The following is a 14,115-nucleotide window of genomic DNA, read 5'->3' as shown; positions in this document are numbered from 1 at the left end:
GTACAATGTCGCCTTCAAAGAAGTATTAGGGAATATCTCGCGAAAGCTTTCCTCATTAGGCCCTAAACTAAAATAATCAAAATAGGGTTAGCATTGAATTTTTGAAAAAAAATCAAAAAGCTTTTGAGATTCGTAAAGAGCATTTTCCATTCCATTTTTGATCAATTTCCCATAATTTTCTACAAGGAAAAGTTTTCTTTGTGGTTTTAGCAAGCTTTCAGCTTACGAAATCCTCCGAAAGATTGAATTTAATTTAAATTTTTAATTTTAAACACATAAAAGAACATTTTCATTCTCGTTTGGGCCTTTCACCTGTATCTGCAACTGGCCAAAAACCGAGGGACTGTACTGTTTGTTACTCCCTCTGTCGCGAAATAAGTCGTACATTCTTTCATGTAAAATGTACTATGCAAACGTACGACTTATTTCGGAACAGAGGGAGTATTTTTTTCGATAGAGTTCGAGTCGTTTCGAGTAGTAAAAGTAAAGTCGTAGGTCTCACGTAAACTTAAAGTTGCTTAAATTTACCTGTAGCATTGAATAATAATATATATTATATAAAATTTTAAAGTTGCGATTTTTGGGGTCCCCACAAATGGGCATTGGGCCTCCACATTTCTAAATCCGGCCCTGAATATAGGGTTTTAAGAATAGGGATTTACGGGTAAATCACTGGAACATAGGGTCTCGGAAGTGTCCTCTAAACTATCAGGCATATGCCACTCATGTACCGGTTGTTGAGATCTTTTATGGCGAGTATCCTCTGGTTGGTAGTTTAAATTGTAATGAAACTCTGGAATATCCTCATCATTCTCCCATTTCTGCTCCCTTCTTGTTAAAGTTTCACTAATATTGCTGTCTTGATATCGGATATTGAAGCATGTATCCGGATTTCTGTATAATTCATCCTTGCTGGTGAGTTGTCCACAGCTACTGCAAACAGATCTCGGTGGGAAACGACTGACATAGTCAAAGGTCTTGAACATATCCTCATAGAGAAATCTCTGAATTGCTTTACGTTCATTCTCATGATTGCGTTTAGCACGTCGAACTCGATTAGTTTTTGTAAAAATTTCATTAGATTTCAATGCTTTGTCTAAGATCTTCCCAAATTTAATTTCAACGTATTCTTTAACCGATGAGTAACCTTTAGATTTAACAAAACCTGCAATGACTCGATTGTAGTCATTTTCAGAAAATTTCTTCTTTCGACAACTTGGTAGATTTTTCTTTCTACTGCTGGCTTCTGTGAAGAATTCCTGACAAAAGTTTATTATTTCGCAATAGCTTTTGGCGTAAGAGCAATTTTTGTCATGGTACTTAAATATATTCTCTTTGTAAACATTATCTTTAGGAGATTGATTGTTAGTACAACTCGTAAGTTTCTGTTTGTCCGTATTGAATACATTCTTAATCCTTTTTAAACTATGCGTGAAGTTTTTATTCTTCACCTTTGATTGCGTCGGAAATGTCGAGTAGTGATCATTGATATTGGCATCCCTAGCCTTTACCACAGGAGGAACTTCTTGACTAACCCTTGGAATGGGTTTAGGTTGTCGCCGCAGGGTATAACTCTCATTCATGGTTTTATATCTTCCCCTGCGAGTAACCGTAGACTCCAGCGTCGCATACTTTCTCAGCTCAACATCTTCATACGCATGGTTATTCCTGCCACAATTGTTGAGCGTGCTATTCTTCTTCATCGTCCGGTAATCCCCACGCAAGCCACGATTGCGATTCAGTGTGGCATCCAAGTGTGATTTCCTGGATTTGAGCGTATTCATAGCACTCCCCGTCACGCTTTCCGACTGCAGATACTCCAAGATGTCATTGTAATTCTTCATGCTCAGATAGTTCTTGAAGTCAGCATCTTTAATGATCTCAGAGTACGAGTAGGTATCAAAGTAATCTTTCAACACCTGATACTCAAGCTCTTCGTCAACTTGTTGGGCCTCCAAGGCCGCTCTAGCATCCACATTTCGCGCATCTCCACTGACCCTAAAAGATCATCTTCTTCAGCATCCCTCATATTTGCAATAAATTTCAAGATAGATCTTCCTGTTTCCACAGTTTGACCACCAAGAGAAAGCTCGGTGGAAAATTAAAAAAAAAATACATTCACGGAAAATTCCACAGAGTTTTTTTTATTATATATTTGTATAGTTTAATAAACTCATTGGCATTTAATTTGCACTCTTTTCCTCAATTTTCTTCTTGTAACAATTATAATAATTTAAAAAAGGCGTAATAATTCATTATTTGATTGCAATATGCATTTAAAATTGTCGTATTAGTATAAATACAATTTTTTGTTCATAACAAATTCGCATTGTTTAGCTGTTGTTGTAGCTATAATCGTCCAATAAAAATAATCCAATAATTATAGTAATTAATAATTTTGAAAAATGGCAAGTCATATTAAAAAAATCAAAATAAAATTTTAAAAAATAGTTCGTAAAGTCATAGGGTAAGTGTGCCAAATTCCGGCCAGCTTGCAATTTCGGCCACCTTTTTTGTTCCTCGAATTTCCACGAACTTTTAGATTTTACGTACTCTAGAGAGTATACAATGTAAAAGAATAACAAAAAATGAAGCTTCGACAAACTAGATGACGCGAAAAAGATATTGGAATAATTCCCGAAGGGCAAGGAACTATGAGAATGAAGATGGCCGAAATAGGGCACCAAAGCTATGTCTATATTTTTATTCATTTTAAAATGTATTAAGAATAATATTAGAGTAAATAAAGACGATAAACTCTTTACAAGGTTTCAAGAAACACTCTTTAAAAAGAAAAAAAGAAAAAAAATCAATTTGAATTAAAAATATTACAATTCAAACTTTAGACTTTGACGCCTTCATGCAACTATGCCGAAATTTGGCACACTTATCCTATATCTCACTGAATTTTCTCTAACGTTTTATCCGAATTTTTAAAATAAGAAAAGGTTGCAAGAATAAAAGATTGCAAAAATATATTTCTATCTTATTTTTTATTACCCGTTTTAATTTTAAAGCACTCAATACGGAAAATAAACAGAATCCAATCTTCATAAAAGAAATTGTATCTTTTAACAAATTACTTTTCAAAGAACTGCTATATAATTCGAACCATAAATTTTCTTATTTTTTCATTAAATTGTTTTTGAGGATGTTTTCAAATTATTCACTTTTAATGAAGAAAAAACACTTTTCAAGATCCAAGTCATTAATTTTAAAAATTGATTGCTATATTACTGCATTAAGCACTTCACTATTCTAGTTTTTGCGGATTTGCACAGAGAGAAAAAAAAATAGTCGACAAGGGGGTCTGGGAAGTGGAAACAGGAGAGCCTATCCATGATCTTACTGAGCGTGTGCGATCTTTTTCCCCCGGCTGCGATTTGTGCGCCAGGTACTGACATGATTGGAGGCTATATCCTCTTCAACCTCTGGACGTCCTATAGACGAATACAGGTGCTCCATGGCCGAGGGATTGCGTCTTCCAAGGAGCCTTTGATTGAGAACAAGTCTCTTCAGGTCACTGCCAAAGACATAGTGATTATCCTCGGCAAAATGTGCCTTGGGAAAGTCGGCAGGTGAAAATTTTTCCACCCTCTCCGTGCCTTTTGTATTGGACCGATCAAATAGGGACGCCCGGAAGGAGAGCGGTGACTCACTACGTGTCTTTCGAAAAGTACCGATTTTATGATGAAAACGTCCAACGAGCTGATTGGCCGTATTCTTAACTTTCCTGAACCTAAACAGGAGTAGACTCCGTGCTGACTTTTCCGTTCTCGCTGTGGCCAAATTATAATTGCCAAACTTCATTCTACGCCAACACTGCACTTGCTGCACTCACAGTCTCACATCCACCGATCGTCCATCGAGTGCACTCAAACACCCACTGAGCAACTGGATGGGGAGTCTACTGGCTGGAAGCCCTTCAACTCGCTTTTCGTGCCTCTCCCCCATCCATTAACCATGGCTCACGCACCTTGAGACTTGCGCCAGTGCATCCAAACACACATTCAAATTCCTCGGGTGTGCACCGCTAATTGTCCGATTCGCTGATTTCCACCGCTCACAGCGTCTTATCCGTCCAAGAGTTCTGCCAAAGATGTGATGCACTGTTTCACCGGATCGCCTGATTTCTGCACTTGACCGACAGCAATGCGTCAGAGTCTTCTATAACATCATCCACAACTCCACTACCTTCATTATGAAACATTGCTCTTAAAGCTTACAAATCCTCAGTTTCTCATTATAATTTAACATTACTTATATATGTAAATACTGTAATTTTTATTTTCATATTGTACTTTCCGCATTTTTACATCTTATCTCCTGAACACTTCTTTGTTATCCAAGGAGAAAAAGAGTATATTATGGAAGCATTTTTCTTATACATAACTCGTTTGTTATATTTTGATAAGACATATTTTAAGAATCTATGGACCAAAATTGAAAGAAAAGAATACTTTAGAAAATTAATCTACTGGTTTAAAAGTGTTTTTAACTTTAATTGCTCAAACTGAAAGGTACCTGCAATACTTTGATATCTACACATCGTCGGTTGCACCGAATATTACGGTAGTTGCATTTATTTTGTATTTCCAATTGATAGAAATGATCCACTCTTCCAGCAATTATACAAAAAAAAGTACAAATGATAACGGTCGAAGAAAATAGATGATATCTTCGGCGTTGATAATTTTTTTTGTTATTAAATATTAATCCAGTCAAGTTTTTCTAGGCTTGTGGTGAAAGGATTAGTCAATCCAAAGTCCGAAGGGATTGTCCAGGAGCACCGATTGAGTTCTAATAACTAGAACTCAATAGGAACTCAACTCAACTAGGAGATTCTTTCCTTGCTCCCGATTTACCTTTACTTTTCTGTAAATCTTGTCAAACTTACGGCCTTCGAAAGCCTCATAAAATACTCGTAAGGAGCCAATAGAAGTAGGGGAGACTGGGGCAAAAAGTCACAAATCGAAAAATTCAAAATTCAATATCTTCCAAGGTAAAAAAGATAGCGGATCAATTTTTTTCTATAGATAGCCTCCATAGACCTTCTTCAATGTCGTAAGTTTCTCAGAATTCGAACAAGGAATTAAGAAAATAAAAAAAAATATCGAAATTTTTAGCCCTATTTTTGAAATATTTTCCTTGCAGAAGATAACAATTATTACCTACTTATTTTCCAAAATTGATGAACTGGTGAATATTTTCTAAATAATTTCGATCTTTTGAATACGAATCCGCTATCTATTTCGGAATTTCACAAAAGTTCTTTTCTCCAGAAATCCTTTTAATAAAAATGGCCACTTGGGGTAAAAAGTAACAAAAGGTATAGAGCAAAAAGTAACAAAAAAGCAAAGTAATTTCTGCTGTCTCACGGCGAAATGAAACGTCATTATCCTGTCCGCCGCTTGTTGTTTGCATTGGTCAAACGATTTGCAGTCTTTTGTGTGCTTTTTTTTTCTAAAATAGCTTGAAAAGCGCTTTTCTCGTTTTCTCACTTTTCACGCAGAGAAAACGGTGTTTTACAAAGGTGTAGATAAATAAATTTTCTATGAAAATATGTCCTATGTATTTTTTCAAATTTACGGAAGCCTGTAAAGAAGAGAATCAAAATATGATAATACCCAATGTCTGGTACTATTTGCCCCAGCATTTTTGAGAATGGTCACAAAATTATCTTTTAGAAATTGGCTCGATAAACGTATTTCCTTACAAAATAGAGGAAAATGACTTTCACAAAGTCATAGAGCGGTAAATTTCCTATAAAACTGCGCTAATTAGAAATTTTTAAAGCGCTCAGGTAGCTTGTAAAAAAATAAAATATCCGTTTTATTACTTTTTGCCCCAGTCTCCCCTATTTTCCAAAATTTTCATTTCAAAATCATCAAATTAGTGTGTCCAATACCCCTCTTTTCCCAACATCACATTTCTTTCGGTATCCTAAACAAAATTCCAAATATCATTGAGCTAAACATTTCTTCCTAAATCAACCATACGATCTTCTTTTAGGACATTCTTGAATAACGTAATTTTCTTTTAACTAATATATTTTCTTTTAGAGTTTTTTGTATTTCAGAAAGTTGTTACGTTGCTGCACGAACTCCATAGAGAGAGCGGTATATTATAATCCCTAGATTTTGTGTTATATATGCATTTCGACTTATTACCCCCCTATAAGGGGTCATATTTTGGTAGAATTTTGAAAATCTGAAGTTTGGAGTTTTTGACGTAACACTATTTGTCTGTTTGTCCGTCTGTATGGTAACACCTCTATAGGCCAAACGGTTAGTGATAGAGACTTGGAATGTGCGGGTGACTTCCTATAAGTCTGTCTTCGCATCATTACCATATCCCTCATTTCCTTCTACTCCTACTCCAGCCCTCCAAAACCACGTTTTTTTTTTAGGATTCCTCGATAACATGTTGTGCGATCCTTTTTCATTTTTTGATATGTTGTAGCGATTGCCTCCTAGGCGGACATTTCGTCCATACACGAAAGTACTTTTGAATCATTCCTAATGGCTCCGGCACACCTTTTAGATCAGGATAATTTCACTAAGTCAAAATTAACAACCTTTTCTCTCTGAAAAGCTTTGCACTCTACTTCTTTTATTGAACGTTAAACCAAATTAAATTTTGTTCAGTTCAATTTTGAGACCGAAAGAATAGGGTAGACTAATGTAAATCTTTTGAGAAAGAAAGGGACTCGAATTTTGTGTCCGTGAAATTATAATGAGCTAAAAGGTGTGTGGTGAAGGCATAACAACGATTTTTCAAGATCAAAGGTTAAAACAAGTCTAGAAAGCATATTTCTCAACCGAATGGGATCGTGTTTAGGCTCATTGGAAAGATCTTGGAATTTTTTATAAGTTTGAAGTTTGAATCGATTTTTAACAAGTAATGAATCGGTCATAAACCGATAAGTAATTTTTGTCTGAAAATCAATTGTATTAGTCCTAAGCAGTTTTGGGCGATTTTTGAGTGAATCCGTTCAAAATGGTTGAAAATCGGTAAAGCAAAAGATATAAAAGTACTATTGATGTATAGCATCTAAGTAACGAATTCCAGCTCTTTGTAAAGCATGAGACACTTTGCCTACCTTTTCAAGTATTACAAACATTTTACATCATTTATCCAAATCTGAACAAAAGAAATTTACTTGACCTCGAGAAAAAAATATTTTTGTGCTTTTTGAAGTTAAAAACAATTTCAAACTCTTTTTATGCTACCAGACAACTTTAGTTTAGCAATTTACAAAATCAAACGAAAAGGCTCTTCTAAAGAAAATTTGTCAGCAAAATTACTAGGGGTAAGTACTCTCCCTTCGAACGTTCATGCCTTCGAATAATGTGAATTTCTTTTACTTTTCCCAAGAGATTGAGTCATGATTATCACATAATTATCAATAATTGATAATAAGCTAATTAATATTTAATAGAAATGTGTAAATCTCTTAGGAAAACTAAAAGAAAATTTAGATTATTCGAAGGCATGAACGTTCGAAGGGAGAGGACTTTCCGCTATTCTCACTTTCTTAATAGCATTATGTACTTTTCAGATATTAGAATACAATTTGGGGGAGATATTTTATTCTGGTTGGAATTGGTGTTCACATTTTTCCACAATATCTCCACTTTGTTACAATCAGTGTAGCTGATAAAGCATTAGTGTTATAAAAACAATTCGAAAAAGTATACAATAATAATACATATATAATTTTCCGTTGATTATGAAAACTAATTGGGTGTCGACAATTTGTCATCAACAACTAAATTATCATTAAAAAAAAAAAACAATTTTAAACCAATTTCGACACTATTTTATTTCATTCAACAAATAGTTTTCTTGCAAATTAATTCAATACAGTTTTCACTGTTATTTTTTCACATGCAGGTGCCTAATGCATTTTTAATTATAACTCTATATGAGATTTTTCTCAGTATTTGATAATAAAATCACTCAATAAAATTTAAATAACTTTATCGAAGCTTTTAAATCGAAATAGAAAATGCTGGAAAATTTACAGAAAAATCAATCAACTTCAGCAACATTTCCATAAAAGAATCGTAAAAGATGAAACACACTATAAATTAATTGACGCATTTAACTTTGGTAAACCATTTTAAAATAAACGCATAAAAAAGTGCGTTTCTCGGGCAAAAATAATCTAATTAAAGATCCTCACTGAATCAATTACACTGGCACTCAACATGGTGATTTCGATAATGGATTAAAAATTTGCTTTTTTTTTTACACTATAGCAGTTGCAAATTAATCAAATAGAGGTTGGAATAGAGGTGAATCACATTGGGAGAGGTGTTTTACACTTTAACAGACTCTCGTTTGCAAATATAAAAAAAAAAAAGATCTTTTGTGTGCAGAGTCAATCATCGGAGTGGAAAGAAATGTTTTGGATGGTTTGGTGAACTGCACAAGAACACCTATAATTGCCCTCGTAAATTCACCAATATATACAATCTTATGGAGATCGTCAGGGGAGATTTTAATCTCTGTAACATTGTATCTGCTCTATTTGCAAACTCACCTTCAGAATTGATCCCATTTCCGCCACATAAATCCGTTCCGTGTCCAGAAGTTCCGCTAGAACATGACCTCTTTTGAGTCGCCTGGCCTCAACATCCTGAAAAAGAAAAGAATGAAGGAACACTAATATAGCTTCGCCTTTTCGAGGAAGCACATTTCGTTCAACTCATTAACCTGCTTTACAAGTGAATTTATTGATTAATTCCCATTTGAAAATGCCATCTTCATGATTGAATAATTGAGGAGAGAAATTTTAACACTCTAAATATTCTGTTAAATAATTCAGTGAATATTTATTTCACACAAAAAAAATCAACTTGAAGATTGATTGAAAAGTGAAATGAATTTTAATCAAATATAGCCAATGAGGAAGAGTATTTTATTATATTGCAGAAAACACGAAAGCTTACAGTGATGAAAAGATAGGGTTGGAATTTTGAAAAAAAAAAATGTGTAACTTTTTTAAGATCACGATGGCATTTAGTTAAGTAATTCAGAAGCTTCATTTTTTTTTATGTAAATCAAAATAAAGATAAGTTATTCAATGTAGATTGTATTCCTTGAGTTATCCATATTTATTGATAAGGAAATTTAAAAAGAAATTCAATAAGGTTTATTAAATAAATTGTCATAATAATTATGCCTTTTTTCGTTTAGAATCAAAAGTAAAAGTTAATATACAAATTTTATGAATAATATTGTTTAGTTCAATTGAATATATTTTCTTGATTTGTCTGCTTTCAGGCTATTTCTCAGAAATGAAAGCTATTTTAAATTTCAACGGATTACAATGGTTTAAGGGAAAGCTTCGCCGTTGTATACATAAATTTTTTCAAATCTATTTTTTCTTCTACTTAGAAAACAAACCATTATTCCAGACTCGATCATTTACCCTGTACTATGGCTAAATAACTTGTTTCTTTTAAAAAAAAAATGTTGCAATTTTCGTAAAAGTTTGTCAATGAGTGAATTTATAGGGTTTATAAAAATATACTAAAGTGTTATTAAATAATTATTATGATACCCTTTTTAGCAAAAGGTATTTGAATTTTTCAAGGGTCTGAATGATTGGGGTACCATTCTTTTGCGAATATGTAATTGTCGGATTCCTCAAATTTACATGTTTGAATATCTTATGGCGTCTACAAACTAGAAAAAATTATGTCCATATTGAAGAGTTTTTCCTACACAATTGTAAGGAATGTGCTTCAATATGAATATAAATTTCTCTAGTGTGTAGAGGCCATTAAAGACAAACACATCTACGACCTTAAATCTCTTGAGGAACCTAAAATTTTTCATGTAGGGGGAGGCTTTGAACTTTCGCACACAAAAATGATGTTCAAGTTCAGTGATTTTTTCTGACTACCATGCAAACCGTATGGATTCTCCAACTATGCCAAAAAAATGTCTTACTTATAAGGTTCATAATCCCACCAAACAAAATCCCAGGAAATCCTTAGATTTTCCTCCAGAGGAAAATGAAAATTGAATGGCGATTTGTCCGATAGATGAATCAAGTTTCTATTATCGCACACGATTCACGCCATCATTGAACACCCCATTTTCACCGTAAATTTTGCACCGGACACTAAAAGTTGCACATCATTGTTTAAAGGGAACTCTAATCTACTTGATTAAACTATTTTTATAAGGAATAAAACATTTTAATATCACTTTTTTGGAACTTTTATGAGAGATGTTTTATTGACATTAAAAACCATTTTTTTGCTTGATTCTACGAGAATTTCACTCCGGAAACGGTTAAATCTGATGAATACTTTCTTGAAAAGTCCAAATATCACCAAATTTACACGAATCAATAAGTTTTTAAAGCTAAAAATTGACTAAAACTTTGCAAGCGAGAAGACCACACAAGATTCCACCATTCCTCCACGGAGCCGGATATGCACAAAAACCTTTGAATGCGCATCATTGAAGATTTCCCTGTTCCTGCAGCTGCAGGAATCGGGATTTAGCACAGATATTGAGCTTCAGCAGGTGAACAAGCTAAAATTTTCACAAAACATCTTCTTACGGACAATTTCTTTTCTTTGACATGAAAAACAACACAATAGTGAGGTTATGTCAAAGATTGTCAAAAACCAGTTGTAAACTGTGTGAGCTTATTGTAGATGTGATTCTTTCATTGCACATTCAGTTTGTGCAAGCTTGAAAAATATTTTTATATCAAAGAAATGCAAAATTGCTTAATAATTACTCAACTGCAACCTATTTGAGTCAAATTACTTCTTGTTTATCAACTTTACGATTTTTAAGTTTTCCTTTTTAGTGGTGGATCAAATCGGTAGATTACAATAGATGTGAATATGAGGGATCGCATCTAAAATGAAGTTTCTTGGAAAATGTGAGAGAAGCCATGTCTTCTATGTGCGATCGATGAATCTGAGTCAAGTTTGTGAATTTTGTTCCACCCACAAAAAGTGCCTGTTCAGCCTAAAAGATTTTTACTTAAATCTGATTCCTAATAACCCTTCTACCCTGTGTGATAGTAGTTTTTCAGAAAAGTGATATTAATTGTGCACAATCGTATGAAATATTGCACAGCAAAATTACAGTTTTGGACCTGTTTTTAATTTTTGTTTCCTAAAACTAGGGGAAAAGGATTAGACTCCCAATTTTTTCAGGAAAGGTGTGATTTAAGACTAGCTACTAAAATATATGGCCATCAGTGAAAGTTATAAAGTAATACCGGAGAAATTCGAAGTGTCCGATGGTAGCGTATGTGCGAAACATCAAAGCCTCCCCCTATATCTGATTGATTCGTATCAGTGAAACGCTAAAATGGGTGACGTTGAAGATTGGATAACCACCCCAAAATAAAAATGATTTTTGAAAATTATTGGCTGCTTTTTAACAATTGTCTGATATACAAAATGTGTTGCATTGGACAAATGGTAAAATCATTTTATTTGGGAGTAACAATCCGATCTTCGGTTCGGTGTCAGTCCCTGCAACGTGTCTCTTATTAGTTGATTCTTCTGGGTGCCTAAAATAATTCTTAAAGTTTCGAGTACCTCAATGATTCAGGAATTAGTTTTATGTGAAATGACGACTTTCCTACTTGAATCATTCAAGTGGAAAAGTCTTCAAACTTATATTTACAAAGTAGCAAAATTATGCTCATAACTTTAAGCATTTGTTTGAAATTATATAAAGTTTGAGCAAAATTTCAGCCCTGAAAAAGCAAGACTTACCGATTGATTTTGAGACTGCTGAGAAGAGTTGTCACTATCTGGGCTGGATCCTGTATCGCCGTTGATGGAAATACCAGAGTCCGGAGGACCTTCCATGGACCGTGGCCGCGATTCGAGTCCATCGATCTGCAAGAGAGATCACGGTTACAGCTAATTAACCATCTCTGCAAAATGGTTTATTCTCTTTCTGGCCGAATAATCATCGGACAATGATTTCGGCGAGGCTTTATTGTCTCTGGCCAATAAAAGTTCTGACACTAAAATACCCGGTAAACGAGTATCTTGTACTTTGTATGTGATGGAAAGTAGCTCATGGATCATCGTTGATGAATTTATGTCATCAGATGATTACGAAGCGCTTTTCCTTCAATCTTTTCTTTGCCTTTTGACCACCTTGCGAATACATTCGATTGGGCGACTTTTTTTTCCCAGCAAAGTGCCGGAGAGGAATTGCAATTAGAGACAAGAGTGTTGCCTCTTTTCTTGAGCAACAACACTGTTTCCATCGATTGGAAAACTCTCTTGTACATCAACTCTCATTGACACTAATCAATCGATTGACTGGCTCTAAAGCGGAATTCTCTCGGTATTTGCACGTGGAAGAATTAATTAATCCCAGGTGAATCTTCATTAATCACACGCCAATTAACTTTATCATCTCCCTGATTTATGGGCTAGCTCATCACGAAATTAAATTCGCAGAAGAAGATTATTGAAATTTGAGGTATTCACACATTCAACAAAGTATTGAATGCAATCGCAAACACCAATAAGGAAAAAAATCAATCAAGAGGAAAGTGAAGCTTCTTTGTTAGCTTTTTTTTGTTGCTTCTCAAATCCTATTTGTTTCACTTCTTTGTCTGTTTGTCCAGCATGACAATTTCATCTTCCATTGTTCATGCTAAATCGACTTCACGATCAAAAGCGGAATTCAACCTAAATTTATGTGGACACAAAAGATTGTAAACAAACAATTTTTGCAGCCGTGCCATCGTCATCACAAGTAGAGCTTTTTCGTGTCGATAAAATGAGCAATTTCTTCAGAAACCACCTTATATTTCTCTTTATACTTAATTATTTTCTAGAGCAAAGTGTGTAATCTTCAGATCAAAGAAAGTCCAATGAGTCGATGGTATTCCATACTTAAAATTTTCATCTAACACTTGTGGATTTAAAGTAAAGGAAAAGTTTCTGTTTGAAGAATTTTATACATTTTAATTACTTAGAAATCTTCACAAATGGCATATAATATCATTTAATTAAATTCGTAATAAAAGCGACTTTTAATGCCTCATCGCCAAGCCGAAATAAATAGTTTAACAAAATTCATTAACATGTAATTTAAATCGGAAAACTCCAATTCTCAGACAGATTCGTATTCTGTAATAAAAATCTTTAAATTTAAAGTGTATTTTATTTTAAATCCTTTAAGAACGATTGGAACACCGGCGTCCCATTTCTTTTCTATTACCTTTTAAAGTAAAGTTATGCTCTAAAATGAGAAATCGGAAAAAGTAATTTTATCTGACCCCCAATTTTTAACCCTCTCGGATTAACCCTAAAACTCACTTTGAACTAAAATCGAAAAACCAAAAATTAAGAAAATTAACTTGAAATTGGATTTAAAGTGGTCCCTCAGCCGCTATTTTCGAAGGACTAGGACACAATGAAGTCTAACTCAAAGAGATGGTTAAACAATTAGCTTTTTTACGACGTACTAAAATCTAAAATTATGGCCTATTTAAGACAGTTTTCGAAAGACTCATTTTTGAATGGAATAAAAAATTGGATATTCGTTTCGGAATGAAAAATTTGGATATAAATAAAATCGAACTTTACCAAAGATATTTGTTTTCCTCGTTCACCAAAAAGGTAGACTTGGCCCGCAAAATTTGATATAAATTGATTTATAGCATTAATGCGAAAAATTAATGCGATTTTCTCTTTATTTTTTTAATGTGAAAAATATTTATGCTTTAGGTAAATTTAAACTTATTTTTGCAGGACAAGTCCACTTCTTTACCAATAGATAGAAAAACCCCAAATATTAAGTAATTCAAAGGCACAAATAACATATTTGGACGCTCACAAGCGACAATTAATGTGAATCACATTAAAATTTTAATGTGCAAGTGTGATAACGCTATTATGCTCAGAATAGAATATCTTTAATTTTGACAATTAAATATTCTAAACTTATTTATTTCATAATTGGCGGGTATGTTCCAAAAAAAAAATACAGAAAAGCTTTTCAAACGCCCAAAGATTGCAAAGTACTCCAACTTAGGGTTGAAGGAACACCTCTCAGACAGGAAACCCCTATTAACACTTTTGTCAAAATGATGAAATT

The 14,115-nt window shown here is 33.8% G+C and overlaps 2 protein-coding genes across 17 annotated transcripts in view; both read right to left on the bottom strand.

Annotated features, from left to right (window-relative positions):
• The window catches only part of LOC129801634 (guanine nucleotide exchange factor DBS), a 102,523-nt gene that overhangs the window by 24,771 nt on the left and 63,637 nt on the right, over positions 1-14,115 (bottom strand). For all 16 annotated transcript variants that reach the window (XM_055846853.1, XM_055846851.1, XM_055846852.1 and 13 more), the window contains exons 10-11: positions 11,766-11,891; positions 8,549-8,644 (exon numbers count right to left, since the gene is read on the bottom strand). In XM_055846853.1, the coding sequence (XP_055702828.1) occupies positions 8,549-8,644; positions 11,766-11,891 (222 nt within the window). The remainder of the gene's footprint in view (positions 1-8,548; positions 8,645-11,765; positions 11,892-14,115) is intronic.
• On the bottom strand, positions 460-4,427 carry LOC129801636 (uncharacterized). Its single transcript, XM_055846874.1, has 2 exons — positions 3,350-4,427; positions 460-1,998 (listed from the first exon to the last, which is right to left on the bottom strand). The coding sequence occupies exons 1-2, from the start codon at positions 3,808-3,810 to the stop codon at positions 645-647; spliced, it is 1,815 nt and encodes a 604-aa protein (XP_055702849.1). The 5' UTR covers positions 3,811-4,427; the 3' UTR covers positions 460-644.

This window comes from Phlebotomus papatasi, chromosome 2 (genome assembly GCF_024763615.1).
Source record: "Phlebotomus papatasi isolate M1 chromosome 2, Ppap_2.1, whole genome shotgun sequence".
Classification (NCBI taxonomy): domain Eukaryota; kingdom Metazoa; phylum Arthropoda; class Insecta; order Diptera; family Psychodidae; genus Phlebotomus; species Phlebotomus papatasi.
The sequence above is the reverse complement of the archived record's forward strand: the minus strand, read 5'-3'. Positions and strand labels throughout refer to the sequence as shown.

What these genes read in the sequence shown, in the direction of transcription:
- LOC129801636 (XM_055846874.1), bottom strand. Translation starts at nt 3,810, where the DNA reads ATGAAGTTTGGCAATTATAATTTGGCCACAGCGAGAACGGAAAAGTCA. An exon ending in AAAAAGATCGCACACGCTCA is followed by an intron (nt 1,999 to 3,349) that starts GTAAGATCATGG and finishes ATGATCTTTTAG; the next exon opens with GGTCAGTGGAGATGCGCGAA.